Genomic DNA, 27,625 nt, shown 5'->3' with positions numbered 1-27,625 from the left:
CATCAGTCTTCATCTTCTGCTCATCTCGGAGTATATATTTGAGAGCATTCCAGCCTACGTTAGCGTTGTAAAGGTACCTGAGGAGGTTCTAAGTGGCCGAGGTTATGAAGGTCACAAGGCTGATGGAACGAGGCAATTATCTCCTTTCTTATCTTCTCCTTTCTCTTTCTTTTCCACCTCCTCTCTCCTTTCAGCCCTCACATGGCGGTCACAGCAGACCTCACAAGGCAGTTTGAAACGACTTCATATAAGAGTGCAAATTAGAAGAATAAAGGCCCCTCCCCCCTCCTAACAGTAATGTTGTCAATCTGTTGATACATCTAAAAGCCACATTGTCAACAAGTGGAGGCATCATGAGCTGACTGCATAGCAAGTTAACGTTTTCTTCAAATCATAGAAACACTGAAGAAAGAATTTCCTAAATAAATGTCTATTGTAATTGCACAGGTGTCCTTTATATGGTTTGTTAGTTCCCTAAATAATGCTAACTTTATTTAAAGTGCTTTAAATAAATATGACTACTGACCCAATCCTTTGGTCATACTGCCTAGCAACTGGATGTTCCAGCAAGCTGAGTTATAGCAGGAGAGCACAAATATCTACCAGGAAGGAGATTCCTTTACCCCAATCCTCAACTAAAAGAGAAGTATTGGGTACTGTCCTCGAGGTCAAGTTCACCTCCACCAGCAACGAGCCACATCCACTCACCACAAGACTAGCCACAGCAGAAGCAGTGTAAAATTAGGGGAATTTCAGTCCTCCGATAGGATTTAGAACACTACAGCTTTCATCACCGAACCAACAACACAAGATTCATCAGTGCTGTGTTCCAATCCCCATACTTCCCGTACTTACTATACTTAGTTTGAGTACGCAGGGTGTTCTGATTCCGATCGCGGCGAAAATAAGTGTACCTAAAGGACCCGGATGTTGCCCTCATAACGGTCAAAACGCTGAGTGTGGAACGATGTACGCTATACGCACTAAACAGCCGCCATCTTGTCTACGTAGCGGAAGAGGCGGAGCCAGGCAGAGCCGATCAGCTCGAAAAAAATATTTGTAATGGCGGCCGAAACAACAGCGGAGCGTTGTCTGTCAACATCAGGAGGAGTAGGCAACGTTGCTGACGACGCCGGCGCATTTTCCACATTTGCTGCGTTAATGGAGCCATATTGCCGGATTGTAGAAGTAAAGATTAAACAACACAAAGGGTAATTCTTTCGCCATTCAAAGCAGGAAGTTTTTCGCGGGTGACGAGCAGCGGCGGCTGTTGCGAGCGTCGTTTCCGGTAAGTGCACCACGGAGTATTAGATCTGGAACAACACTCACCTGCTGAAATCTGCGTACTTAGTAAGTGTGGATAATGTACTATGTTTAAGTGTACTCATGGAAGTATGGGTAGTGGAACACAACACAGGTTCTTAGCATTTTTGTTTAGCAGGTAAGATCAAGTCAACAGCCCTGACACCTGACCACACCCACCAACCACAAGGCTGCTGGCAACACAAGCCAATCATCTTGAAGTGAGGGAATCCCCTGACTGTGCCAGTGAATTATCCCTAGCCAAGTTAAGCAAGGTGTTACATACTTCCCTTTCACCAGCAACTTTCTCAGCTCTTCCTGGGGGTAACAGCTAGAGATTTGGGATTTGAAGGTCTTGGGCTATTTAACCTCTGATATGATCAACGCCATGCCCAGCATTCGCCACTTCCAATAGCCAAAAAATTAGTTGTGGGAGCTCTATTATATACTAGAGACTATATCTGACCATCGACTTTTGGGCTCCTCGGCAAATTTGGTACTCAGGTAGGATTAACTACATAGCTAGTATAAAAAACAGGACACACCCACTAGCCACAAGACTAGTCACACCAGAAGACAATGGTCTAAAAGTTAAGGAATCTCCTAACTTTACCACCAACAGAAAAATATTTTGGACATCATTGGGATGTACGCTACGCAGACAGAATCAAGGCTGAAAGTACAAGGACAAATGGTAACAGGGCTGGACCACTTGGAAACAATTCTTCAAAAAGTGTCCAGCTGAATCAAGAAGATGCAGATACAACAAGAAATCCAAACACCAACTCACTGTTTTGAAATTTCATAACAGTTCCTATAGTCAGTTTGATGCTACGTCCCATCACATTTGTTAAAGTACTGCCAGAAAAACCCAATGCAGCCTCGGAGCCTTTTATAGTGGGACATTTCCTGTGCCTCTGATTTAGCGTAAGATCAGTTGAGTGCTTAGGAGGCTGAGTGGTACGACAGTCTATGATCTCCATTTTCCATAACAAAAAGAGGAAAACACAAAATAATGAAAAAAATAAACATGCTCTCTCTTAAGTAAAAAAAACAACCAAAACTTTAAATCAAACATCAGCTTTAGAAGCAGGTCATTCCATCAGGCTCAGAGGTTGCAGTTGCTGTGGCTCCACTTCCAACCAGAAAGACAGCCATGCTGGATTTGGACTGATTGATTTTGGGGCCCATGCTCCCTGCTCTAGGAAGACCAGAATGGGTCTGGCTGCTACTACTGCCACTGGTGTGAAAGTCGAAGTCCGGGTCTAGAGCTGTATCCGTGGAGACAACCCATGAGGCCGGACGCCATTTTTTTATGGTGTATGGAGTCTTGACACGACGTTTTATTTTCTCTCCTGAAGAACTCAGACAGTCATCTGTCAGAGAAACATCATCTGAGGAGAGAGGAAAGAACATCATTTAAAAACGCTTTATATAAAGGTCCTTGTAATAACCATTAATTAACAAGTAATAAGGCATTGTTCTCGCTTTAGATCCCTTTAGCTGCAAAAAGCATAGTTAACTGTTAACAAATGCATAGTTAACTTATAATAGATGAGCAATAAAATATATTTTAATATCAATAAGCAAACAAAATAAGATTAATAAAGGCATGGCAAAGACATAATGGGTGAGTTATGGGTGTTTGTAATGCTATCATGAAGAATTATAAGATACTCATGAGGCTTTTATTAATGTTCTTATTATACATCTCTTATAGCCTGCTATTAGCTGTATTATAATGCCATTATTAACACTTATATAGGCTTACAAACACACAGTAATGTTAATAAGCATCTTGTAAGGACTTACAAGGGCCTTATTACTTGTTAATTAACGGCTATTACAAGGACCTTAATATAAAGCGTTACCACAGATTTTTATACTTTTTTTTTTTAGAGAGAGTATAGAAATCACAGGTACCCAACAATGCAAGAGGGCTGTTGAAACCATGTTGTCCTTTGCCACTTTGCAGAGGGGATAGTGAAATGACAATCATGACTCACCTGGAGTGATGCAGGATGAGGACAGGTCCAGGGAACAAGGACGCTCACGCCTCTTGGCTTTGACCAGTCCCATCTGAGGCTGCATGAGACCTGGAGTCTGTGAATCTAAGGCTGGATTTCGTAGAATTGCCGGTTCTGGAAAGGACGCTTCTGCAAGAGCTGTGGTTTCAGAGTTTTGATATTCCAAAGTTGAAGGTTCTGGAGCTGGATTTGCCAAGACTGGAACCTCTAAAGATGAAGTATTGGGAATCACGACTGGAGCTCCTAGTGCTGGTTCTTTTGGATCTGGGGCCGGAGCTTTCACGGCTTGAATTTCTGGAGCGAGGGTGAGGCCATGTAAATCTATGGCTTTTGAAGATGTGGTTGAGATGGCTGTGTCTTGTGCTTGTGAAGCTGGAAATCCTAGGGCCTCAGGAACTTGCACTGGAGCTTCTGCAAAAAGGTCTGCCTGGACACATGAGCTTGTACTTGGGGCATGATCTCTATCCTTGCGAGTGAGAGGAGCCTGTGACGTTGGATCATCGTCAGATATAGCTTTCCCTTCTGGACCAGAAAGCGGAATTTTATTTTCAAGATTTGAAACTGGAGCAGAAGCTGTGGACCCACTCATCTGCTGACTTGAAAGATGTGGCTCAGGTTTAGGACTGTGGACGGCTGGACCCTGACTGACCTCTGAACCAGTCATTCTTTCAGGTTTAACCTCCAAACCCCGGGTCTTGGCTTTTGATCCCGGTGCTATCCTATTGTTGTTGTTGTTGTAGTTCGACCCTCTTCCTGACACAATGTTTCCAGCCTGTGACTGATGATGCAGATGAGGAGGGGGTTCACTCTCAGCAGGCGGCTGTTCTCTTCTCAGCAGTGGTTCATGTTCATCAGGACTGGAGTTGAGCAGGTTAATGCCGTTGTCCTCCGCTGGGACCACCACTCCCTCCATCTTGTCCTCGTCCTCCAGCTGCGGCCCTGCCGGGTTGGTCCGACCTCCGCCTATCAAACCATTCGTCACCAGGGTGGGGACGCCTGCACTGTAGCTGTTGGTAACCACCATTTTTGAGTTCACTCGGGTCCCAGCTGTGACACTGCCTGTGTTGTTAGTCACTGTGGTTACCTGGTGGGGCTCTACAGCTGTAGCAACTGCTACCGTGTTCATTTTAGCAACACCTGTTTCCACCTGTAATACAATTCTGTATTAGTGATGCAATTTAGAAAAACGACATTGGTGATCTTAACCTCAACATGGAGTAAAGGTGAGTTAGGATGGGATTAGACCCCAGTAAACACCAGAGTCTGGCAGAATTTCTTTGTGCATGTTGTAATTACTATCGGAAATAACAGCAATTTATCAGATCTTTTACCTACTGCGCTACAATATTTGTGTTATTTTCCTGCTATGCTGTAGTTTGATTTTAAGTCAAGCGATAACTTGGTGACTGAGTTAGTTTTGGATAAAAATACCCCGAAAACAATTCTGTTGGAAGGCAGAAACACCTGCACAGCTGAAAAACGTCTGATATTGCCAGGGCTTCGGTACCACAATCAACTGATTCAGCTGTCTCAATATTAGTGCTACACTGATGACCAAAGACCAAAGTTTGGGTAAAGGATCAGTCTAACCAGACGAGATCAGATCCAGATGTACCTGTCTGTGGTTCGACTTGAGCTTTCCCAGTTTAAGTCGAGAAGAGGCTGAGGTGGTCTGCTTGGTTTTGGGGAGAAGGTGGAGGCTGGTGGGCCTCTGAGGAAGGTTCTGCTGCTTAGGGAGGGGGTGGATGGAGGTCGGGGTATCAACCCCACCAACACCCCCGAGTTCTGCCGGAAGAGTTAGAACCGAGTTGTTTCCCTAGAGGAACCACAGAAATAGATCTGATTACTAGGTGCATTCAATGGCAGAACACAAGCAATGCACCTCTGTAATACGTGTATTCAGTTGTATTAATACCTCAAGAGTGTGTAGTAAAAATAGTAGTACCTCAGCAGTTTGTAGTATCTGATGGTACAGCAGGTTGGTACTTTGCTGCTCTGTTGAACCGAACTGTTTCTGTGAATGTTCCATCAAGTTTTCATCAGAACTTTCCCTCAAGTTCTTATCAACCTGTAGAGGCAGAATGTTGACATGTTAACAACGTGGTCTGACGTTTGCACGGAGGGAAATAATGCAAAAATAAGTAAACAACTACAGTAAAGACCTCTTTGGGGTCGAGCTTGGTGGCCTCTAGGTCTTCTTCAGTCAGCTGCAGGAACACTGGGACACTGGGCATGGTGCCACCTGGAGGTCAACAGGAAGTATCTACTGAGGACTGAACCACTGCCATAACAATTCAATCATGCAAATGCAAAACTGTACCCTCCAACAGATTGACAGTCAACCAGCTGGGAGGTTAGAGCACTACTTGTTGCTGTGAGTTTTCAGTATGGTTACTGACTAACGCTGGTGCAAAGAAGCTGACAATGAGTCCAACCCTAACCCTGATTATGACTGATTAGTTAGGCACTGAGTTGCTAAGGTTAGGATCACCCATTGGAAAAAGGATAGAGCAAACCTGAGCAAACCAGCTGCTCATGCATTAAAAAACAGCCGGACAATCCTGGCACTTGTATGATGATCAAAGGTTTTGCAACTTCTACTGTATTGTCTGCAACTGTCATTGAAAACCATAGAATTCTCATTGTAATCTTTTCAGATTCCTCATAAAATGGGAAACTTTGGCCTGACATGTATCAATGTACATTGACACAAAAAAAAGATCTAGAATTGCTGGTTAGCAGTGTTACGGTTCAGAACTAAATAAAAAAATTGCAAGGCATTTATGGATCTTGTCCCACTGGTGAACGCTTGTGAACATCAGGTGGTTGTTAATTTAGCTGAAGTATACGTTAACTAAGCATAAATTTCAGTTTGACACAAACCGTTGTGTCTGGACTCAGAAATGGTGCAGAGCGTGGAGGATGGCGTCAGGGCGGTGCTGGTCGACACGTTGCTGATCGACACGTTGCTTTCTGAACTGGACGAGCGAGCCTGATGTTAGATAGAGAGAGAGAGAGAGATCAATGCATGAACTGTTTTTTGTTTTCTTTTTAATCTCTCACTTGTTGAACTTGTACCTGTGCCTGCTGCCGTTCGTAGTTGATGGAGTTTCGGTTCTTTTCAGAACCGTCCGCTCCATTTGTGGACGTTTTGACAACTGACACTGAGTGGCCGTCTCCCTGGAGGTTCTTGACCACGCCCACCTGGAGGTCCTCGATGTAGGAGGAGGCGGAGCCAACTTGAGACAGATTCCTAAAGGAGAAATCAGAAAAACGGTCATTTGTAGCCTTATTTACTGTGTGTGTACCTGAGGTTGTGAAAATCAGTGTGTGTGTGTGTGTGTGTGTGTGTGTACCTGAGGTTGTGAACATCAGTGTGTGTGTGTGTGTACCTGAGGTTGTGAACATCAGTGTGTGTGTGTGTGTGTGTGTGTGTGTGTGTGTGTGTGTGTGTACCTGAGGTTGTGGACATCAGTGTGTGTGTGTGTGTGTGTGTGTACCTGAGGTTGTGAACATCAGTGTGTGTGTCTGTACCTGAGGTTGTGAACATCAGTGTGTGTGTGTGTGTGTGTGTGTGTGTACCTGAGGTTGTGAACATCAGTGTGTGTGTGTATGTGTGTGTGTGTGTGTGTGTGTGTACCTGAGGTTGTGAACATCAGTGTGTGTGTACCTGTGGTTGTGTACATTAGTGTATGTGTGTGTGTGTACCTGAGGTTGTGAACATCAGTGTGTGTGTGTGTGTGTGTGTGTGTGTACCTGAGGTTGTGTACATCAGTGTATGTGTGTGTGTGTGTGTGTGCACCTGAGGTTGTGAACATCAGTGTGTGTGTACCTGAGGTTGTGAACATCAGTGTGTGTGTGTGTGTGTGTGTGTGTGTGTGTGTGTGTGTGTGTGTGTGTGTACCTGAGGTTGTGAACATCAGTGTGTGTGTACCTGTGGTTGTGTACTGCAGTATTTGTACTCAGCAGTGTGAGTTCACACAGTCGTTCCTCGGCACACTGAGCAGTGAGTCGAGCTTCAGCGTCCTGATCCCAGCAGTCCTCCATCGTCTCCTTCAGGGAACGCAACGCCTGCAAACACACAAACAACACAACTTTAGGGACACAGTACTACCATTACTACAACGCAGAAGTATTTAATGTACAGGTGAGAACAGGTGAATTCTAACCAGGCTGTTCTCCTTCCAGGCTTCGGGGAATCTGGGTCTAAATTTCTCTCTGGCAACGAGGATCTGCATCTCCTCGAAGCTCGGGTGATTCCCGAGTTCGGCCTGGAATGCCAGCTGGTACTCCGGTACTGCCTCACCTAAATACACACATCAGGTACATTATAATGTAGTACTAATACTCTGTCTACTACTCAACACAGTATATCCACTGCAGCAGCTACAACAGTAACATGCTGCTCACTTTTAACAATTTAATAAAGTCGCATAGAATCAGATATCAGTCCTGGACATTTTACTGCACAACTTTCGTACTTTTACTGCATGAGGCTGATAATACTTCAAGTGTATTTGTTGTAAGTCATGGTATTGTGTTTCCTGTGTGTTGCTGTTTTGCAGCGGTTCACCTGGGAACAGGTGAGAGCACCTCCTGAAGCTCTCCCAGTAGAGCAGCCCCAGAGCGTAAACATCCACCTGCTTCAGCGCCGACTCGCAGTCTCTGAGGTTCAGAGCTCCACCCAGAACCTCCGGAGCCATGTACCGCACCGTCCCCACCTGCACACACACACACACACACAGGTTTATTTATTTGTTTATTTGTTTATTTATTAAGGATCCCCATTAGCTGGTACCTTAGTAACCAGCTAGTCTTCCTGGGGTCCACAGGAACAACACAGAATATACAGAAAAACATATTCTGAACATATCAAACATTTAACAGGTAAGGTCAATCACAATAAACCTAAAAAGGGTAAGAAAAGGAAAGAAAAGGTAAGAACAACATTTAAAAATGTACAGCTTGTATAAAATAATATTTCAGTTTCTTTTTAAATACCTGTTTACTTTCAGTGCAACAGAGGTAGTGAGGCAGATTATTCCACAGATCATTGCTCTATAGATAAAAGATGGCGATAAGGCCTTTGTTCTTGGGTGAGGCACTTCAAGCTGACCGGTGCTGGACCCTCTAGTGCTGTAGTTGTGCACAGAGTTTCTACACACAATTTGATTAATTAAAAAGTCAGGCGCTTCATTAATCAAGACTGACTGGAACATTACAGCAGTGCTTGATGCTAAAAGACAGCCTGTACATCTTCCACCGCAGGCTGAAGACCTATCTCTTCCAACAATATCTCGGTTAAGTCATGGTCACCTAACATATATATAAAAAATTTAAAAAAATCTTATTCTTTTCTCTTCTTTTCTTCTTTAACATATAGCACTCCTTTAGCGATGACAGTTAGCTCTTAAAGTTATGTACTTACTTGATTCCTATGGTCTGTGTCTAGTACCATCAGGTTGAATGCACTTATTGTAAGTCGCTTTGGACAAAAGCGTCTGCTAAATGACATGTAGTGTAATGTAATGTAACCTGTTATCTACCATCAGCCATGAGAGGGAACCATGCATGCGGTTAACATTAGACCGGGTGGAGCAGCCCGACACCAACCGTGCAGCCTTGTTTTGGGCAATCTGCAGCATGAACAGGTGAACAGGTCTGTCTCACCTTAACCTGTCCTCACATCACCTGCTGCAGTCACATGACCGTACCTCAGATATGGCCATGGTGTCGTCATCTCCGGGGCGGCAGGGCCGGCTCCCCGTCAGCCTCATGGACAGACCGAAGTCGGCAAGGACGCAGGACAGGTCGCCTCGGACCAGGACGTTCCTGCTGGTCACGTCTCTGTGGGCCACGGCTGGTTTGTACTGGTCTGAGTGGAGACAGAGCAGAGACCAGTCAGGACCTGAACAACTGACTAGTCACATGTCCTGGTTCGAGTCTTATCCTGTTTCTGTTTGCATAGAACTCGTTCCTTTACAGCAGGGGTGTCAAACTCTGGCCTGCGGGCCAAATTTGGCCCGCAGTGTAATTTTATTTGGCCCGTGAGGCAATACCAAATTATTATATAATTATTGTACTATAAAAGCTGACCCGCCGGTATTATACGGCACATTTACCACTAATACTACAAATCCCACAATGCCCTGCTGTTGTTTTGGCGCGTCAATCAGGACAGGACCCAGAAACGCTCCTCTGTGACAGTCGTCATAGCAACCTCAAGCTAGAGCTGTCTCCCAGCTACCCCTTCCCAAAAATGGCGAAAAGAAAGGCAGAATTTATTAAACTGTTGAAAAAGTTTATTTTGATATTTAAATCAGAAGGATGCAAATAGAAAAGAGGCATACGATTTTTATTTAATTTTTATTTAATAAATTAATGACATTGATGTGTTTTTTATTTGAAATTAGATTTTGCATGTCTGCACTATTTAGTTATATATTGTATGTTTATAAGTGTTGCTGGTTCCATATTTAATGTTAAAGCAAAACATGTTTGGTATATATTAAAAGGTTTATTTGTTCAATGTTGGCCCGCGATTTTATTCAAGTTTTAAATTTTGGCCCATTGTGTATTTGAGTTTGACACCCCTGGTCTACAGTTGACTCTAGACGCTTTGTGATCCCCTTTGATCAGGTGAGTCTCAGCCACTCTCATCCAATCAACATGCAACATTAAAGTGAGCAGTGAGCACATTAATGGATCAATCATTTTAATCCTATAATTTTATATATATTGTTCTGCAGGATGAGTACTTTTACTTTTAGTACTTTAGGTTTATTTTGATGCATATTTTATACTTTTATTTGTGACAATATTTTTTAATATATGTTTTTCATTCCTCTGAGCGCCCAGCAGAGGGAGCAGTGACGCCTCCCTGCTGGGTTATAATGAACAGCAGCAGCTCGGTGAGAGAGAGAGAGACAGTTAATTATCTTTATCATGTGCAGTCGGCTCGACGTGTTTAACATTCAGCAGCGGCAGCAGGAACATTACTGTGTGCTGATAAGAAGAAATGAGAAAGAAAGAGAGGAAATGGTCTGGACAGAATAGAGAGACTGACGACAAAATGGACACATATCAGGAATACAATCTTCTCTTCCCCAAAATGGCTGAAAAAAAAAGTAAATTAACACGAATTTATACTAGAAAATAACAGAATAAGTGATCTGATATTCTCTATTTTCGGTAACGCTTTATAATAAGGTCCTTAATAACCATTAATTAACAAGTAATAAGGCATTGTTCTCGCTTTAGATCCGGTAGTTGCAAAAAGCATAGTTAACTTATAGTTAACTTATAATAGATGAGCAATAAAGTATATTTTAATATCAATAAGCAAACAAAATAAGATTAATAAAGGCATGGCAAAGACATAATGGGTGGGTCATGGGTGTTTGTAATGCCATTATTAACACTTATATAAGCTTATAAACACAATAATGTTAATAAGCATCTTGTAAGGACTTACAAGGGCCTTATTACTTGTTAATTAATGGTAATTACAAGGACCTTAATATAAAGTGTTACCCTATTTTCTATTCTTGTTATTAAATCCCATAAAAACAGTAAACTGCTCATCACTGCATCTCATTTTGACTCACGAGAGCACCAAATGTAGGTTAATCCGCCGCTGAAAATAGTCCCCTTGCTTATATTTCCCCTAAAAAATGACAGTTAGCAGCTGTACTGAGACCTTTTAAAAACGATATAATTGTACATTTGAAACCTAAACACACACACGTATGAAATAATAATAATTATGGTAATGATAACAGTGATAATACCTCCTCTGTAGAGCTCGGTGTGCAGGAAGGCGAGTCCTCTGGTCACACCGTGAGTCATCCTGCAGCACGTGGTCCAGTCCACTGTGTGGACAGACAGGTAGCGAGACAGACAGCCCTGAGACAGACAGACAGACAGACAGACAGACAGACAGACAGACAGAGAGAGACAGTTTAAAAATGTAAACATTTCAAGGACTCCCATCAGCCGTAGGAGAAGACTGAGGATGTCTACTACAGAGCAGGTTTTAATAAGAGATATATTGATTTTGGCACCAGTTTATTGTGAATGTACCACATAAGGAAGTAATATATGTTCTAGTATCGAAATTTTGTCTCACACCAATTTTTTTTAATTTCCGATAACTCTTTAATTTCTAATATTAAATAAACATTTGATCCGATAATATGTTCTGCTTCTGTCCACATTTGTTTAAACTTTCAAAAACAACATTTTCTCTGCAGGTCAAAAACTGTTGCTGCTGCACACACACACACACACACACACACACACACACACACACACACAGCTTTATTAGAGAAATTTACTAAAATTCGATAATCCGATATATCAATTTATTCAAATTGAGGATTTTGTTTGAGGTCGTAAAATATGAAACAGACAATTGAAAACTTTAATTGAAGCTTCAAATGTCAAAAGATGAGTTGTGTGTGTGTGTGTGTGTGTGTGAGAGCAGACAGTTAAGCCAGTAATTACTGTCTGACCGCTACAGAGGAATGTAGAAAACCAACCAAGTGTGAGTGTGTCTGTGTGTGTGTGTGTGTGTGTGTGTGTGTGTGTGTGTCTGTGTGTGTAAGTAAATAAACTCTGTGGTTATAAACAGGACGCTGAAGTTGTTTATGAGTAAGTTTGTGAATGAGAGATAATGGTGATTTAAATTTGATTGCTGTGTGTTGTGTGTCTGCGTGTGTGTCTGCGTGTGTGTCTCTGTGTGTGTGTGTGTGTGGGTGTGTGTGTGTGTGTGTATGCGTACTTGTACTTCATACAGACTTCTTCTGATATGAGTCCTGTTTGAGGGTTGAGACTTGGTTTTCAGGTTCAGGTTACAGTCAGGTTCAGATATTTAGGGTGAGGGGCTGGGGAATGCATTCTGTCAGGGGAGTCCTCACAAAGATAGGAGTACAAGAATGTGTGTATGGTTGTGTGTGTGTGGTCAGAGGCTCCAGACAGGAAGTAAGACTGAAGGCGCCGCCGTTTTCCTGCACAATAACAGGATTACTGTGGAGTCAGACAGACAGACAGACAGACAGACAGACAGTGTGTAGCTCCAGTGACAGTGTGCTGCCCCCTGCAGGCTGCACACAGCACTGCAGCTACAGTCACCACCAACAGCCTCCTGGTCTGTTATTAGACGTTAAACCTGAGAGGGGCGCTACAGGAAACATCGTGGATTCATTAAACTTCTGTAACACCGGATATGTAATCACCGTCATTAATAAATTATTAATAATAATAGTTTTCTTACGGATCCAACATGGCTGCTGCAGATACGAAACTCTCTTTAGCTGTAGACGGTGTTCTAAATAGTCAAGAGCGAAAGTTTATTTTAAAAGAAGAACAACGTTTGACTTTACACTCCTGTTTCACCACCAAAAAGGATGTTTTAGCCTTGCTTCCGACAGGATTTGGCCAAAGCTTAAAATACCGACTAGCCCCGCTTCTAGTGCCGCTACTAGCCCCACTACTAGCGTCGCTACTAGCTCCGCTACCGCTCGCTGCTGTAACCACGGTGATCTGGCTACGAGCCGGGGGACAGCGGAGCTGCCAGAGACCCGCAGCAGCTCGTCTATTGACCATAAAATCAGTGGATGTGTGGCTGAATGACATGAGGGGGGAAAAAGGCGTAAAAATAAATAACCTTGCAGAAAGCGAGAACTGGAGAAGCAAAGCAGCAGCAACACTCTCTCACAGTCACACACACACACACACTGCCGGTAGACTGTGAGCTGAAACTACAGAGCAGCCAGAGTCAGAACATGCTGCAGAAAAAACGTTGCAAAAGCAGAATTGAGCATTTTAGTCTCAAGGTAGATGGGCTAGTCTGGCTATGTAAACATCAATTTCTGTCGCTCTACATACGTCATCTGGTATAACTGATCTGATTGGCTAAGAGCTACCTACAGACGCTTTGATAGACATTCTAAGCGTCCAATAAACGGCTCTGGAGGATCGTAAACCACACCTCCTCTACAGAGAAATGAACGGCTGGTTTCCAGACTAATCTCATTTGTGATTAGTCTGATGTTAGCCAGGCTAGGATCAATCATTTTAATCCTATAATTTTATTACTATTGTTCTGCAGGATGAGTACCAGTGCTGTAAGTATATTTTAATGCAGATATTTTCTACTTTTATTTGTAACAAAGTGTGGTAATGAAATATTCTGCAGTAGAAACAGATGAGCCAGCTAGCGTGTTGATTGGTGGGTTGTTCTCTTACGTGCGGGTAGAACTCCATGACGATCAGGAACTCTGGTCGCCCGTCGGCGGTCGTCCTCTCGTCGGCGGTGAGGAAGCGGGCGATGTTGTCGTGTTGCTGCAGCAGCGGCAGACAGTAGATGGAGCGCTCGTTGGCGTAGTTCTGCCGGTTGGCCGAGCTGAAGAGTTTGATGGCCACGCAGCGCTCGCTGAGACTGCCCCGAAACACCGTGCCGTAACGACCCCGACCAATCAGCTGCCGGCAGGAAGGAGAGGCTCGTTAGAGAGACTGACTCATGTGGCGTTCCCCAGGGTTCAAGTTTTAAATCCTCTAATATTCAAGTTTCTTGTGATTAGTCTTTATACACTCAAACAGGTAAAACCATGACTTTAAATATTTATTTTTTCTGTCATGATCTGTCGTCTGTTGGTTCAACTCAATGGTCACGCCTCTTTTTAAAGGCACAGTACACCGGAGCTGGGACCAGATCATTGTTCTGGACAAGTCTCAGGCCAAGTCCCAAGTCTTTGCCCTCAAGTCCCAAGTCAAAAAAAAATGAGGAAAGTTCAAGTGTTACATTTTAGAACGGAGTTTGGTGAAGCAGAATAAGGAATGTGGTGGAGAGCAGTCAACAAAGAGAATACTGGACTGAAATATATCAAGTGTATGTGTGTGTGTGTGTGTGTGTGTACCTCCAGTAGTTTCAGGTGATCCAGGTCGACAGCAGCATCTGTGTTTGCTGCCTCCATCACATCCAGAGCCGACAGACTATGTTTCTGCTTCCCTGAAAACACAAACAAGCACAAGCTCAGTATGTGTGTGTGTGTGTGTGTGTGTGTGTGTGTGTGTGTGTATGTGTGTGTGTGTGTGTGTGTGAGCGTGTGTGAGCACCTTTCATCATGTATCCCAGGAACAGCGCCACAACAGCGACCACGGCTACGGTGACCGTTAGGAATGCGATGAGCGCCGCCCCCTTCCGCCGCAGCGGCTGGTGATCTGTGGGGTGATGATGTCATCATTATATCACTGTGACATCACGACTCAGGACAGAAAACATAAAGGAGGTTCAGTTTGACCGCAGACAGACGGACACAGTGATTTCTTTAAAATATAAATATTTAATACTTTTTTTCAATATGAAACCTCATTGACAACTTGTGTTTTTAACAGTTCTTGGCGATGATAAATGGTGACATTTTGTTGATTTATTTATTTTTTAAATGACATCTTTTCAAACTCACTGTTCAGTACCGAGTAGAGTTGTATTTATATTTATATACAAAAGAAACCAACCAATAATGGTAAACATATAAAAAACTCTTTAATACATATTCAACATAAGTAAACAACAAAATGTTCAGAAAGGAATAGAAATAGGTTTACACTTATGATAAATCACATATTCAATTAATAATTTCACCAGTGTTATTGTATACAACCTATTTTTTATTATATCATATATTTTTTTTATTTTATTATATTTTTAATTATTAATCTGATTCTGAAAAGTAACTAAAGTCATTCGTTTTCTGCCCGGCAACGGCCCATCGATGCACCTGATTGGTCAGTGCAGAGCGACATGCTCACCTGTCTGCCTGTCGTCCCGCCCGTCTGCCTTCATCAGCCTCAGGGCGGGGGTGTTGGCGGTGGGCGGGGCCTCGGTGAAGTTGGCGTTGCAGAGGTCCCGGCTGCAGCAGCAGAAGCGGTAGCTGCCGTTCTGGATCTGAGACGGCGTCGCCGTCACCAGGCAACGCTCGTTGTGACACTCCTGCTGTTTGCTGATGTGAGTCCAGCAACCTGCAAGAAAACAAGAACATTTATTTTAAGCTCATGTTCAAACTCTCGTCTCTACGACTTCTCGTCTTTACGACTTCTCGTCTCTACAGCTTCTCGTCTTTACGACTTCTCATCTCTACGACTTCTCGTCTCTACGACTTCTCGTCTTTACGACTTCTCGTCTTTACGACTTCTCGTCTCTACCACTTGTCGTCTATACGACTTCTCGTCTATACGACTTCTCGTCTATACGACTTCTCATCTCTACGACTTCTCTTCTCTACGACTTCTCGTCTTTACGACTTCTCGTCTCTATGACTTCCCGTCTATACGACTTCTCATCCCTACGACTTCTCTTCTCTACGACTTCTCTTCTCTACGACTTCTCGTCTTTACGACTTTTCATCTTTACGACTTCTCGTCTCCATGACTTCTCGCCTTTACGACTTCTCGTCTCCACGACTTCTCGCCTCTACGACTTCTCGCCTCTACGACTTCTCGCCTCTACAATTTCTTGTCTTTTATGACTTCTTGTCTTGTGTGTTGATGAGTGTGTGTGTGTGTGTGTGTGTGTGTGTGTCTCACCTTGCTTCACCAGATGTATTTCCCCATCGGATCTCTTTTCCCACAATCCATAGCAGCTGGAGCCGCGGACGCAGCGAACTGTCCCGTTGTCTCTCACCACTCCTCGCAGTTCATTGGCCGGTCCGTTATGTGGCTCCGCCCCCTGCAGCTGGTCAGTGAAGGCACACTCTCTGTCCTCCGACTGCAGACCTGAACACACACAAGCAGTTCATTTAGACATCTCTTTACTTTTAAATTTCATTTGTAGCTTCTCTATAAAAAAAATTTGGGGCTTGTGCCAGATTTCCTGTGGTGATTCTCTCCGTCAGCAGCGTTTCAACTCCACCTTCTAGTTTCCACTCAGCTCACTAGAAACATTGACTGAGATGGTACAAAAGAAATACCAGTGTAGGGCTCACAGCTACTCCAGAAGATTCATTTGGATTAAAGACTGAATGCAGTGATTATTATTGTCAACAAATTCTCTCCATGCTTCAAGATGGAGGTCGTTCTTTGTCCCCCTCCAAACAAAGACAAACGACCCCACCCCCACAGGTATCTGGAGATACCTAAAGGCGTCTCATTGGCTGATACCAACAGGAAATACAACTTCCAGGTTGGGACACAAAAGTCTTGTGCAGCCATCCCTTCTCTCTCTCTTCTCTTCTCAACTCCCTGAGGAACAGCATGTCTGCTGTCCTGGTCTGATCTTCCAGGAGGAAGATCAGACATCTTCCCTCTGTCTCCAGCTCTAAGAGGCCCCAAACCAAGTGGGCCCACCACAACGCTTCTAAGTTTCCTGCCTGTGATCTATCCTGGACATAATCACAGAGACCCTCACCAAGCTTCTGGAGCCAACAGCAACCAGCGCTACAACCACCAAAACCCAACCAGGAACCAGATTCTTCCTCAAAAGGAGTGCTGTTTTCCCCTTTCAACTCTGGACACTGTGGTATAGTACTGGGCAGTTAGTAAGCAAGAACAAGTGTGTTAAGCTTTAATCAATGGTGTTGATCTGTTGTGTGTTTAAGTATATTTGTTGGGATATTTTGTGTAGTTAGATCACTTGAAGTTGTATGATTAATGTTGCTCTACATATCTCAAGCTGTACATGTAATTTAACTATAACTCATTTGATTTGCTCACACACTAATCCACATGAAATATACTTTAATTTGGCTTCCTACAACACATAGACCTTCAAGACCGCATGGTCTATTGTTCTCCAAGAACAAAAGGGCTTCCGCCATTTTGATTTATTTAAATGACCGCCTTTCGGCAGCCATTTTGTTACACATTCTTTCACCCACATTTCCACTGTAAATAGTCTTTTAGATTAGTTATTGTGTGTTCTGTTTGCTTTGCTTTATTTAGAATAAATATGTTTTTGGATTAATATGCTTCTCCCTTTAATGTTGCACATGAATGAGTGATTTGCCAACCTCTGCTATGGAAAGAACTCAAAATTCCTTCAACCGTTACTAAATATTAATAAGGTAATTTGATTATAATTATATTCATAATTAATAATCAATGTTCCAAATTGATAATTTGTTAACTTTATGAGACTGATTAACTATGATTTGCTATCTTTTCCTATTCCTAAGTGAATAGGTGGTGCCCCTGAGTAGCTTTAATTCATTTAAAGTATTAAATATAAATTTAGTCAATTTCTGATAGCAAAATTGATCTAAATTAGCTTTACCTCTAAATATTTTGGTACCCCTGCTGGAGGCAATGTGTATCTGAACCAGATACCCCTACACCAGGTACTATCCACAACTTTTGCAATTGGAAAAACCAAAAAAGGGACTCAAATTTAATAGAGCCGAGCTGTACCATGTGGTGGAAATACAGCATTACACATCAAATGCACTGATTTATTAAGCGTTCAATGAATGTGTGTGTGTGTGTGATACATAATCTGGGTAATGACTTTATATTAACATAGAACGTGTTGTTCAGATCAGACTTCCTGCTGCACTTACACCTGCAGCAGATCAGATATCCACATAGAGACTGTAAACTTGAACAAGGTCCTCGTGTTTCTCCTGAACAGGAAATCCAAACACACACACGCACACTCCGGCCTCTCTGCCAGGAAAAGTCTGACTGCAACAAATTATGCATTTTGTCATTTTGTGGACTCTGAGAGGAGAGAGAACAACAGAGGAACACTGAGTGAGTGTTGCCTCGGGCTGCTGATGTTCTGTTATAAGAGCTCTATTAATCCAATGTCCCAACATCCAATCTCAGTTTTTATCGTCTCTTCAACTTCTCGTCTCGACAATTTATCATCTCTATAACTTCTCGTCTCTCTGAGTTCTTGTCTCTATGACTTCTTGTCTCTATAACTTCTTGTCTCTCAATTTCTCGTCTCTAAAACTTCTCGTCTCAACAACTTCTCGTCTCGATAACTTCTCGTCTCTACAACTTCTTGTCTCTACAACTTCTCGTCTCTATAACTTCTTGTCTCTATAACTTTTTGTCTCTACGACTTATCTTCTCCATGACTTCTCGCCTCTACGACTTCTATCGTCTCTACGACTTCCATCGTCTCCACGACTTCTCGTCTCTACGACTTCTATCGTCTCTACAACTTCTTGTCTCTACAACTTCTCGTCTCTACGACTTCTCGTCTCTACGACTTCTATCGTCTCTACGACTTCTCGTCTCTACGACTTCTCGTCTCCACGACTTCTGGCCTCTACGACTTCTATCGTCTCTACAACTTCTCGTCTCTACGACTTCTCGTCTCTACGACTTCTATCGTCTCTACGACTTCTTGTCTCCACGACTTCTATCGTCTCCACGACTTCTCGTCTCTACGACTTCTATCGTCTCTACGACTTCTCGTCTCTACGACTTCTATCGTCTCTACAACTTCTCGTCTCTACGACTTCTCGTCTCTACAACTTCTCGTCTCTACGACTTCTCGTCTCTACGACTTCTATCGTCTCTACGACTTCTCGTCTCTACGACTTCTCGTCTCCACGACTTCTGGCCTCTACGACTTCTCGTCTCTACGACTTCTATCGTCTCTACGACTTCTCGTCTCTACGACTTCTTGTCTCCACGACTTCTGGCCTCTACGACTTCTATCGTCTCTACGACTTCTTGTCTCTACAACTTCTCGTCTCCACGACTTCTCGTCTCTACGACTTCTATCGTCTCTACGACTTCTTGTCCCTACGACTTCTATCGTCTCTACGACTTCTCGTCTCCATGACTTCTCGTCTCTACGACTTCTATTGTCTCCATGACTTCTCGTCTCTACGACTTCTATCGTCTCTACGACTTCTCGTCTCTACGACTTCTATCGTCTCCACGGCTTCTCGTCTCTACGACTTCTATCGTCTCCACGGCTTCTCGTCTCTACAACTTCAATCAAATTTATTTACAAAATAAATGCCCCTTAACCCCTTGGACCCCACTAAATGCATCTTTCAACATGCTACCAAAAGGAAAAACCTATTGGCCCTAGTCGGTCAGAATATCTCTGGCCTTCTTTCTGTTTCTCTGCGCTGATATTTAGTTCTCTGTTCATCATTACATTTAACAAAGAGTTAGTTTAGAGGGACAACAAGCCTCCATTTTGGATCTGCCTGCATCAAACCAGCAGGAAACAGTTTTTTCTGGTCTTCAAATCTTTAAATGTTGTTTCTTTTATTTAAATGTCCCTCAGACGTCTGATGTTTCGTGTTGCCATAGCATCCACAGCAGCTGCTCAGCCCGTGTTTTTCTCTTGATGAACTACAACAAAGCAGCTTACTGACACACACACACACACACACACACACACACACGCTGATCTTACAGCTGACAGAGAGCAGCTGTGTGTGTGTGCATGTGTTGGTAAAGCTGCAATCATTGAGTGTAAACAGAAAGAGCTGGTCCGTCTGTCACTGACTCTCCCATAGCCCTACAGGACATAGTCATAGCCCTGCAGAGTGTAGTCATAGCCCTGCAGAACATAATCATAGCTCTTCAGTTAATCAAAACATAGTCGCAGCCCAGCTGTTCATCAGAATATAATCTTAGCCCAGCTGTTCATCAGAATATAGTCTTAGCCCAACTGTTCATCAGAACATAGTCGTAGCCCAGCTGTTCGTCAGAACATAGTCGTAGCCCAGTTATTCATCAGAACATAGTCGTAGCCCAGCTATTCTTCAGAACATAGTCTTAGCCCAGCTGTTCATCAGAACATAGTCGTAGCCCAGCTATTCATTAGAACATAGTCTTAGCCCAGCTGTTCATCAGAACATAGTCGTAGACCAGTTATTCATCAGAGCATAGTCTTAGCCCAGCTGTTCAACAGAACATAGTCGTAGCCCAGCTGTTCATCAGAACATAGTTGTAGCCCAGCTGTTCGTCAGAACATAGTCGTAGCCCAGTTGTTCATCAGAACAAAGTCGTAGCCCAGCTGTTCAACAGAACATAGTCTTAGCCCAGCTGTTCAACAGAACATAGTTGTAGCCCAGCTGTTCATCAGAACATAGTCGTAGCCCAGCTGTTCATCAGAACATAGTCGTAGCCCAGCTGTTCATCAGAACATAGTCGTAGCCCAGTTGTTCATCAGAACATAGTCGTAGCCCAGTTGTTCATCAGAACATAGTCGTAGCCCAGTTGTTCATCAGAACATAGTCGTAGCCCAGCTGTTCATCAGATCATAGTCTTAGCCCAGCTGTTCATCAGATAATAGTCTTAGCCCAGCTGTTCATCAGAACATAGTCGTAGCCCAGCTGTTCATCAGAACATAGTCGTAGCCCAGCTGTTCATCAGAAAATAGTCGTAGCCCAGTTATTCATCAGAACATAGTCATAGCCCAGCTGTTCAACAGAACATAGTCATAGCCCACTTATTCATCAGAACATAGTCTTAGCCCAGCTGTTCATCAGAACATAGTCGTAGCCCAGTTATTCACCAGAACATAGTCGTAGCCCAGCTGTTCATCAGAACATAGTCTTGGCCCAGCTGTTCATCAGAACATAGTCGTAGCCCAGCTATTCATCAGAACATAGTCGTAGCCCAGCTGTTCATCAGAACGTGTGGATGAAACTATCATAAGGATGAACTCTGTGGATTAAATGAGTCCAGGATGGTCCCTGTAGCGCCACCAGGAGCTGAACATGCTCTGCTAGCTTCGTGTCTGAAGTACAGAACGTCTTTGTCCTGTAGACTCGACGTCAGCCCTCGGGAATGTGACCGACCCTCCCCAGACTCACAATGAGAGGAAGGTGGAATGTGTGTGTGTCTGCATCTTATCAAACACATCACAAGGAAAACACAAAAACTGACAGACTGGCTGACGACAGTGTGTGTGTGTGTGTGTGTGTGTGTGTGTGTGTGTTGCATTAGACAGTCAGGATGTGAGCTTGTGTGTGTAACTGGGTGTGTGCGTCGCCAGTTAATTGCAGAAGCAGTTAATTACCTGAACCACCAGGAATGTGAGCTGTAACACACTACATGTTACTCTCTGGCAGCAGTGCATGATGGGAGTTGAAGTTTTAGGCCCAGCTAGTGAGCTAACGTTGGCATGTTGGCAACAACTGCATCTTAGTATTTGGCAGAATTTGGTGGTTCTAAATGTGTTTGTTGACAAACCAGCATAGAAAATATAAATTGACACATTTTTAATAAACTGTTTGGTGTATTGGTAAATTCAGCTTTCACCAACCATATTTCATATTTTTAACAACGTTTACATGAATATCAACATCCACTGCCAGTATTTTTTGGCTTTGCTGTACCAAGACCAACAGTTTCCCTCTGCTTCCAGTCTTTGTGCTAAGCTAGGCTACGTGAGTCTGGTCTGTATTTTTATAAATGATATGAGGAAATGATGATCTGATAATGAGTTTGAACTGACCGGTGGCAGCAGGCAGAAGCAGGACGACACACAGACACACTGTTAATGAAACTCCACACACAGCGGCCATGTTGGATCCACGTCACACAAACACTGAGACACGCGCCGGCATCACTGATCCTGGGTCAGATTATTCTGACGGAGACACACTCGGCATCTCCTCCTCTGGAAGGAAACAGACGGAAAATAATTAGTTTTACATTGAAGTCAACACATAGAAACAGAACAAGTCCATCCCCCTCGATAGCAAAGTGATAAAATCTAATCCCCCTCTCCACCCACCCTCTCATCCCTCTCTCCATTCCCCCTCTCCACCCACCCTCTCATCCCTCTCCATCCTCCTCTAATCCCTCTCTCCATCTCTCTCTCCATCTCCCTCTCTCCATCTCTCTCATCCTCCTCTCATCCCCTTCTTCACCCTTTCATCCCTCTCTACATCCACCCTCTCCACCCTCCTCTAATCCCTCTCTCCATCTCTCCATCTTCCTCTAATCCCTCTCTCCATCTCTCTCCATCCTCCTCTAATCCCTCTCTCCATCTCTCTCCATCCTCCTCTAATCCCTCTCTCCATCTCTCTCCATCCTCCTCTAATCCCTCTCTCCATCTCTCCATCCTCCTCTAATCCCTCTCTCCATCTCTCTCCATCCTCCTCTAATCCCTCTCTCCATCTCTCTATCCTCCTGTAATCCCTCTCTCCATCTCTCCATCCTCCTCTAATCCCTCTCCCCATCTCTCCATCCTCCTCTAATCCCTCTCTCCATCTCTCTCCATCCTCCTCTAATCCCTCTCTCCATCTCTCCATCCTCCTCTAATCCCTCTCTCCATCTCTCCATCCTCCTCTAATCCCTCTCTCCATCTCTCTCTCATCCTCCTCTCATCCCCTTCTTCACCCTTTCATCCCTCTCTATATCCACCCTTTCTCCATCTCCTCTCCACCCCTTTCTCCATCCATCTCTCATCCCCCTCTCCATCCCCTCTCTCCATCTCTCTCATCAACCACTCCATCCCCCTCTCCAGACCTCTCTCTGTTCCCTCTCATCCTCTCTCCATCGCCCTCTTAATCCCTCTCCCCATCCTCCTCTCCATCCATCTCTCATCCTTTTCTCCATCCCCCTCGCCGTCCACCCTCTCCATCTCTCTCCACCCCCCTGTCTATCATCCACCCTCTCATCCCTCTCTCTATCCCCCTTCTCCATCCTCTTTTCCATCCCCCTCTCCATCCCTCTCTCTATCCTCTTCTCCATCCTCCCCCTCTCCTCCCCCTGTAGCGGAGCCCCTCAGGTCAGACTGACTGTTGACATTCAACATTAGAATATAAAATAATATTTAATGTGAAAGTAAAGCAGCGCTACCGCTGACCTTCTGTGGTTCACGAGTCAGCAAACAAACAAATCTTTACTGACGAGCCAGAACGATGTTTTATTTTGTATTTTACATGAAAAGTGCGAGCACTTAAAATAAATATAAATATAAAATATAATAAATTTACCGATTTACTAATATCTAAAATCGTTACGTGTCCGTGCTGTTCTGTGTTTTGATAATCTGCGGTGCTCTCCGTGGTGCTGAAGTAACTCACGGATTTGTAATTGTGACTTTTTCTCTGAATCTCGCTCTTCTGGATTTATAATAATTTGTTAAATTATACAGCATAATTCTCTTATAATATTTATATGACTCCTTGTTCTGTGTTTAACGTAATAGTGTGATATTCTCATGATATTCCTGTTATTGTTATTATACATAATATGGAAAACAGTATCATTAGAATGTGATAATAAAGCTGCTATAATTTTTTATACTCGACCAACAAAAACAATAGCCTAATAACAAAATAAATACATTTCGTTTGACTCTGATGCTCTGGCATTTCCATAATTAAACAGCTTTCAAGATTTTAACACAGTAATTATTTTATTCCAACATTAATTTTGTGTACATATTGATTTCATTTTATTTATTTAATATCGACTGAAATGGCATTCCATATGTATCAGAGTAACAGACTGACTTTACTGTGTTTTATGAGCTACAATATTTATTTATGCAATAAACACATAATGGATTTTTTTCACGGGACTACACCCAATCATTTGTATTTAAAAAAAAATAGAAATGAATCAAAATGGATTTAATTTCTAGATTTATTGGCTCATTTCAGGATTTATTTCACAGCCATATTAATTAATTTATATATTAAGTTATTTAATATCGACTTAAATGACATTCCATACCGTCCAGAGTTAAAACCAATAAATATTGAACACACTGTTTTATATCAGTTAATAGGAAATAAATAAACATTGCAATAAAAATATATATAATGTTCATTTTTCACAGGACTATGCCCATTTTATTTGTATATAAATAATAGAAATACAAGTACCCTGGAATAAAATAATAATGTAATACATTTTTAGATGTATTGCCTCATTCTGTGAGTTATCTCACTGCCATATTTATTTATTTATTTATTTATTTTATTAATATTGATTAATTTATTTAATATCGGCTTGAATGGCTAAATCTTGACCTCACTGTGTTTCATCAGCTGCAATATTTCAACATTAATCAATGAAATAATAATTTAATTATTTATTAATGTCCTTTATTACACTAAAATCAATATTAAATACAGCAGCTGCAATGTTCATATTTCAGCTCTGTGACCTTCATGATCATCTGAGTAACACACCTGAAACACACCTGCAGTCACACACACACACACACACACACACACACACTGATATACGTATGTGCGTGTGTGTGTGTGTGTGTGTGTGTGTGTGTCAGACTGCCGATATTATCTGATTGATATTATCGATCACCTAATGTTCTGCAGGTGTATTTAACGGCGATCAGAGCTGAGGACGGAAGGGAGTGGCGCGCGCACACACTGTTACCGTGTGTGTGTGTGTGTGTGTGTGTGTGTGTGTGTGTGTGTGTGCTCACCGGGAGGATGAGTCCGGCCGGCTCTGCAGGAGGAGATGAAGCAGCCTGTCTGCCTGTGATTCTGGTCCTGGTCTGGTCTGGTCCGGCTCGGCTCGGCTCGGCTCCTCTCGGGTCTGTTCGGCTCGGCTCGGTCCGGTTTCTCCCCTGCAGGATCGATCCGGATCGTGGTTCAGGTTTCTTGGGCAGAATGAGAAAATGCGCAGAAATTAAGCTGCGCTCGGTTTGTCTGCGGCCACAGGGAGTCCGTCAGCGTGATGACATCACTGCGCACTGAGCTTCCGGGGGACACTGTCAAAATAAAAGCCCCCATCACTTTATTTATTTAATTACAAGGATGTAGAAAATTCACTCCGCAAAGCAAGAACAACATAATCTACAAGAAAGATTAATATAAATAAACTGAACAGTAATAAAAGGATGAAAATAAGAGTGATAATAAGATAATATTTAGACTCCTGCATTATTTATTTGTTACAATTTTTTACATAAAAAATATAATGTTTATATTCAATAATGACATTATTTTTCATTTATCATAGCTTAAAATGTGGGGTTTAGTTAAGAAATGTATCTATCAATATAAAGTTTAAAAAATAGCGTAGTACATAGGCCTACATTTTTTCTTTATTTAATCTTTAATACAAATTGCTTGACTGGTTTTGAACAGTGTTATTTTGTATTTGGTTTTTTCAGAGTAAATTCAGGATTATTTTGAGAAGTATTAATACATTACTGTGCCACTAAGGAGGCGGTCTGTTCACAGGCAGGAAAGAATACCATCTGCAATGACTCAAATTCTGCACTTTTATTTTGACGGACACTGTACTTCACTTCCTGTCTGGATGCCTTGACGACAGTCTCCATCTCCACCCAGAGAGAGAGAGAGAGGGAGGGAGAGAGAGACAGAGAGAGAGAGGGAGAGAATGATGAGCGGGTTAGACAGTAAATGACCACAAAGAGACACAATACGACCAGAGACAAAAATCAAGATTACATCACAGAGAATCATAAAACCCTATAGGGACTCAAAATAACAAAATAACCACAAAGACTTAAAACGATGACAGAGACATTCAAATTGACATAAGAAGGCAAAAAACACCAAGAGACTCAAAACGGCATCAAGGAAAATCAAAACAACTACGGATTGAAATAAAATAATCTTGAAAAGTAAATTTCAAAATTACCACAAGGAGAGCAAAAATTACAAGGAGACTAAAAATTACCACAGAGACTAAAGATTATCACAAAGAGACTATAAATGATCACAAAGAGACTAAAATTGACCACAAGGAGAATAAAAATGACCACAAAGAGACTGGGAATGGCCAAAAAGTGACTAAAAATGACCACAAGATGACCAAATATTACCACAAAGAGATTAAAAATGTTCACAGAGAGACTCAAAATTACCGCAAGAAGATTAATGACCATGAAGAGACTCAAAATGACCACAAAGAGACTAAAATGACCACAAGGAGACTAAAAATGACCACAAAGAGACCAAAAATTACCACAAATAGACAAAAAAAGATCACAAGGAGACTAAAATTACAACAAAGAGACTAAAAATGACTTAAAGGAGACTAAAAATTACCACAAGGAGTCTCAAAATTTCCACAAAGAGACTGAAAATGACCACAGAGAGAAAAAAATTGCCATCAAAGAGACAAAAGAATCATGAAGAGACTCAAAATGACCCAAAATTGCCACACAGAGACTGAGAATGACAACAGGGAGATTAGAATTGACACAAAACAGAGTGTCAAATCTCAAAGAGCTGAAAATGACGACAAAAACAACAACCACAAAGAGAGTGAAAACAGAGACTCAAACTGAAATAAGAATATACAAAACAACCGCAAAAAGGCTGTAAAGGTCCCAGAGACTCAAACAACCACAGAGAGACTGAAAATGACCTTAAAGAGTCACCAAACAACAACTAAGAGACTCAAAACAGCCTGAACATAAATAAAAATGACCACGAGAGACAGGTGGCAAATCTGCATGAAAAAAGTCGCAGATTTACAAGAAAAAAGTGGGGAAAAAAGCAACTTTTTTCTCGCAGATTCACCACTTTAACCCTTAATAGGACACTCATTGAAATACTTGCAAATTACCAGATTAAAGGGGCAAATCTGGGAGAAAAAAGATGCTTTTTTTCCCACTTTTTTCTCGTAAATCTGCAACTTTTTTTGTGCAGATTTGCAACTTTAAATCTCTTAAATCTGCAACTTTTTTTCTTGTAGATTTGCCACTTTAATCTAGTAAATTTGCAAGTTTTTTCTCGAAATATTACCTGACTCTAACTACCAAATATAGTTCTTTGCCTGATAAAGGGTTAATCAAACTGTGTGATCAGAAACCCAGATCTGGTTCAGCTGCTTTATATTTCTCATGTCTAGCAGCATCATGGAGCTGTTGGTCAGCTGATCTCTGTCCTCTGGCTCCCTCTGCTGGAGACTCTGAGCTGATACACCGTCTGACTTTCACTCTTCACTCTGTTGAGTTTTACACATCGGTAACCTCCAGGTCTGAGCAGGGAGGCCAACAGGAAGGTCCTTCAGCTGCATTCTACCAGAGACTCCAGCAGGGGGCGCTGATGGCTGCAGAAGCATTTGGGTCCATTCATTTCAATACAAAATGAGAAAACTTCTCACTCGGTTTATTCCCTCAGAAATGTTTAGGACAACACTATGGTCTCAATCACTAGTAAAACATGTTCTTCAAGACAATTTGATGTTTATAGTGTAAATAATGAGCCCATTTAGAAGAATATAGAAAGAGAGAGATAGAGAGAGCGTGAGAGAGAGAGTGAGAGAGAGAGCAAGAGAGAGAGATAGAGCGAGTCAGAGAGAGAGAGAGAGTGTAAGAGAGAGAGAGAGAGAGAGAGCAAGAGAGAGAGATA

At 42.5% G+C, this 27,625-nt stretch overlaps 1 protein-coding gene across 1 annotated transcript; it reads right to left on the bottom strand.

Moving 5' to 3' along the window:
* Positions 1-429: 429 nt before the first annotated feature.
* Positions 430-24,987, bottom strand: LOC131978573 (bone morphogenetic protein receptor type-2-like). The gene is made up of 19 exons (XM_059342276.1): positions 24,718-24,987; positions 21,766-21,930; positions 15,918-16,106; positions 15,144-15,353; positions 14,448-14,552; positions 14,249-14,340; positions 13,578-13,811; positions 11,120-11,234; positions 9,044-9,204; positions 7,903-8,050; positions 7,499-7,635; positions 7,264-7,400; positions 6,408-6,582; positions 6,213-6,321; positions 5,492-5,571; positions 5,275-5,397; positions 4,945-5,145; positions 3,309-4,476; positions 430-2,696 (listed from the first exon to the last, which is right to left on the bottom strand). Exons 2-19 carry the CDS (start codon positions 21,833-21,835, stop codon positions 2,386-2,388), a joined length of 3,765 nt encoding a protein of 1,254 aa, XP_059198259.1. The 5' UTR covers positions 21,836-21,930; positions 24,718-24,987; the 3' UTR covers positions 430-2,385.
* Positions 24,988-27,625: the final 2,638 nt, after the last annotated feature.

This window comes from Centropristis striata, chromosome 10 (genome assembly GCF_030273125.1).
Source record: "Centropristis striata isolate RG_2023a ecotype Rhode Island chromosome 10, C.striata_1.0, whole genome shotgun sequence".
NCBI lineage: Eukaryota > Metazoa > Chordata > Actinopteri > Perciformes > Serranidae > Centropristis > Centropristis striata.
This window is presented reverse-complemented; position numbering and strand designations above follow the sequence as displayed.